This window comes from Apodemus sylvaticus, chromosome 4, assembly GCF_947179515.1.
Source record: "Apodemus sylvaticus chromosome 4, mApoSyl1.1, whole genome shotgun sequence".
NCBI lineage: Eukaryota > Metazoa > Chordata > Mammalia > Rodentia > Muridae > Apodemus > Apodemus sylvaticus.
Window position 1 is genome coordinate 21,165,391 of NC_067475.1, and position 4,175 is coordinate 21,169,565.

Genomic DNA, 4,175 nt, shown 5'->3' on the forward strand with positions numbered 1-4,175 from the left:
ATCTACTAGGACCTTAAAGAAAAAAAAAATCACACATTTTTCAAACCGCCTCCTCGTTAGGAAACAGTAAGACCTCTACTGTGCCAGGACAATATATGAACACATAGAATTCCGTGACCAGGTTGTCTATGAGTGTTTCTGTATTTGTACATACTTTTCAATAAATGTTAAATTTTTTCTTTTACAAGCGAAAAAGTAGAAAAATGATGTCATTTTGCTCCCTTCTTCCTTCCTGCCTGCCCTCCCTCCTCCTCTCTTCCTCCTCTCTACCGCCCCTCATTTTGAGGCCAAATAGATCACAACTTGGCTAAGAATGGGATTGAACTCCAGATCCTACAAACCTCCATGCCTACTGTCTGAGATTATAGTGTGGCACCGTTACTGTCCCAGTTTAGAGGTGCTGGGATGGAACCCAAAGGCTATGTACAGTAGGCTATGTTCTCGCTGCCAGCACTTTTACCGAGTTGGACAGGGAAAAGACACTCAGTTGCTGTGGGTGGCAATGATGATGCTGTTATATAGGATGGAAGTGTCGGAGATCATTACTTTGCTACAGTTGGAAAGATCAGAGGAGCAGGCCCTTGGGCGTGGCTTCCGGCTTGCTAACATAGGCCACCTGTTTGCGCGCCACGCCACGTGTTTGCTGTTTGCGTCGCGCTATTGTTGCATCAGAGGAGCTGGGCCGCCATCTTAAAAGCCACCAAGCGATCGTTGGGAGGTTGGGAGCCGCTACTACCGTTGTGCCTCGCGTTTCTCCATGAGGAAAATGCTGGCCGCTGTATTTTCGGGAATGGTCCAGAAGCCAGCTCTCAGAGGACTGCTGTCATCTCTTAAGTTCTCCAACGACATCACCTGTGACATTAAGAAATGCGACCTGTACCGGTTGGAAGAGGGCCCCCCCACCTCGACCGTGCTCACCAGAGACGAGGCCCTCAAGTACTACCGGACCATGCAGGTAATTCGGCGCATGGAGTTGAAGGCCGACCAGATGTATAAGCAGAAGTTCATTCGAGGTTTCTGTCACCTGTGTGATGGGCAGGAAGCCTGCTGCGTGGGGCTGGAGGCAGGGATCAATCCCACGGATCATATCATCACGTCCTACCGGGCTCATGGCTTGTGCTACACGCGGGGACTCTCAGTGAAGTCCATTCTCGCAGAGCTGACTGGACGCAAAGGAGGCTGTGCTAAAGGCAAGGGAGGCTCTATGCACATGTACTGCAAGAACTTCTACGGAGGCAATGGCATTGTTGGGGCACAGGTACCCCTGGGAGCTGGCGTGGCTTTCGCCTGTAAATACCTGAAGAATGGTCAGATCTGCTTGGCTTTGTATGGTGATGGCGCGGCTAACCAAGGGCAGGTGTTCGAAACATACAATATGTCAGCCTTGTGGAAATTGCCCTGTATTTTCATCTGTGAGAATAACCGCTATGCGATGGGAACAGCTACTGATAGAGCAGCAGCCAGTACTGATTACCACAAGAAAGGCTTTGTTATCCCTGGACTGAGGGTGAATGGGATGGATATCCTGAGTGTTCGTGAGGCCACCAAGTTTGCGGCTAATCACTGCAGATCTGGAAAGGGGCCCATTTTGATGGAGCTGCAGACCTACCGTTACCATGGACACAGCATGAGCGATCCAGGAGTCAGTTATCGTACCCGAGAAGAAGTTCAGAGCGTGAGAAGTAAGAGTGATCCTATAATGCTTCTCCGAGAGAGAATGATAAACAACAACCTCAGCAATGTTGACGAATTAAAAGAAATTGATGCAGATGTGAAGAAAGAAGTTGAGGAAGCAGCTCAGTTTGCTGCGACTGATCCAGAACCCGCTCTGGAAGAAATAGCCGATTACCTCTACCACAAAAATCCACCTTTTGAAGTCCGTGGTGCACATAAGTGGCTCAAGTATACGTCCCGCAGTTAGATATTACCTATAGATTTGTTAAAAAATTTTCAGTGGGACATTTATGGTGAACTTTAGGAAACATTTTAGCTTTGTTAAGGAGGAATAAATAAAATGGCATTGCAGACAAATGTCTTAGAAGCCTTTGTATAGATAGATTCCTGGGTTATTAAGGGGATTAGAAAAAATTTTGTTTAAAGATGTTCCACATTCTGTTTTAACGTTAAAAGAACTATATTGCAAATAGTATGAATATCTTTTAGAATAAATTTATAAAATTATAATAGGAAAAAACACGGTAAATTCCCTATTTGTCATAGTAGTTTCATTTGACTTTTAGTTTTGAAATAAATGCTGTTACTTAAATTAGATTTTTGATTCTTTCTTCTTGTTCTGTGAGTTTGTCTAAATCCTATCAAAAGTTAGGAAGATGATTTCAATCCTGATCCTCCCCAAATACCTGATCCTATTCCCCTTTTCCCCTCCCTGTCTCATCTCCCACCCAGATCCCTTTCTCCCTCTGCCCCCAGCAATTCCTTCTTCCTCCTAAGTATTCAGGCATCCTCTCTTAGGGCCCTTCCAGCTTACCTTCTTGAGTTCTAGTCATTGTATACTGGGTATTATTTTTGGGGTTAATATTCACTTATTAATGATTACATAGCATGCATATCATTTTGGGTCTGAGTTACCTCACTCAGGATATTTTCTATTTCCATCCTTTTGCCTGCAAAAGGAGTGAAGCCCTGAGCACCAGCAGAAAGAATGAAACCAAGCAACTTTGGGAGGTAGGAGGTGTGGAGATGCTCTATAAAGTGCCAGAGACTCGACTCAAAGGGGGGAGTAGTCATATTAGATGAAATGCCCAACAGTTGGAAGAGGGAACACCCTTGAAGAGATGGGGTTGCCATCCCACAGTTAAAAATTCTGACCCAACATTGTTCCTGTATAAAAGAACTCCAGGGACAAAAATGAAGAGGAAAATGAAGGAAAGTGATCCACTAAATGGTCCAATTTGGGATCCATCTCAATGGGGGCTTCAAGGCCTGAGACTATTACTGATTCTATGGTGTGCTTACAGAGAGGAGTCTAGCACAGCTGTCCTCTGAGAGGCCTGACAAGCAACTGACTGAAATGGATTTAAATACTTATTCCAACCCGTTAGACTGATGCTGGGGACATCTATGGTTGAATTAGGGAAAGGCTAGAAGAAGCTGAGGAGGAGGGCAACCCTGTAGGAAGACAGGCAGTCTCAACTAATTTGGACCACTGAGCTCTCTCAGACACTAAGACACCAACCAGCCAGCATACACTAGCTGATATGAGGCCCCTGACATACAGCAGAGGATTGCCTGGTCTGGCCTCAGTGAGAGAAGATGCACCTAACCCTGGAAAGACTTAAGACCCCATGGAGTAGGGAGGCCTGGTAGAGTGGGAGGGTGAGGTGGAGCCATCTTGGAAGAGTAATGGGAAGAGGAAGTGTTGGAGGGCAGACCAGAAAGGCAGTTAATGACTGGGGTTTTAAACAGATTAAAGATATACATACATACATACACACACACACACACACACATATATATATGTATATATATATATATATATATATATATATATATATATATATATATATATATACATACATACATACATACATACATACAGGATTAGTTCAAGTCATTCAGAACCTCTCCTAAGCCACTTGCAACAGGAGATATACACTAACCAATATTGAACACTGGTATTGTAGAAGGCTTGCATATCTACTATTGGTTCTGAAGTGTATTAACACTGATAATTTTTCCAGAAAAACTTAACAGAGCCAATACAATGAGCATGTTTTGTTGTTTTTCATGGCAGTTTGTTTTTACAATATTCATAGGTTATTGACTGACAGAAATGTAAACAAATATATCTAGGAGCATCTTTTATTTCCACTAGTCTTCATAATGATGTTACTCTTGCTTTATAATCTTTTGTGCTATATGTGTTCTCGATTTGAGAAAGCAGCCCTGGGGAATTTTTGGGTGAAAAACACTAACCACTCAAAGCCAAGAAAGTGAAATCAATGAGATGAGATGACATTAATGCACTTAATTCAACTCTACTTTGTTGAACTGAATTAAAATTAAAGAGATGAGATGGCAATACATTTAATTCAAATTAATTTATCTTAAAGATAAAGTACATATTGCAAATTGTTATGTTGTTGGAAAGCATCTTACAACTCATCTAAGTATAAATGGATTGAAACTTACTGAAGGAAGACCTGACAAATCAT

At 42.8% G+C, this 4,175-nt stretch overlaps 1 protein-coding gene across 2 annotated transcripts; it reads left to right on the forward strand.

The window, feature by feature from the left end:
* The first annotated feature begins 757 nt into the window (after nt 1-757).
* Nucleotides 758-1,921, forward strand: Pdha2 (pyruvate dehydrogenase E1 subunit alpha 2). 2 transcript variants are annotated; one of them, XM_052178488.1, is made up of 2 exons: nt 758-1,254; nt 1,348-1,921. In XM_052178488.1, exons 1-2 carry the CDS (start codon nt 758-760, stop codon nt 1,919-1,921), a joined length of 1,071 nt encoding a protein of 356 aa, XP_052034448.1. The 2 variants fall into 2 exon arrangements, with proteins under 2 accessions (XP_052034448.1, XP_052034447.1); XM_052178487.1 differs by having other exon boundaries at nt 758-1,921.
* Nucleotides 1,922-4,175: the final 2,254 nt, after the last annotated feature.

Excerpts from the sequence above, each read along its gene's own strand:
- Pdha2 (XM_052178487.1), top strand. The coding sequence starts at position 758 with ATGAGGAAAATGCTGGCCGCTGTATTTTCGGGAATGGTCCAGAAGCCA.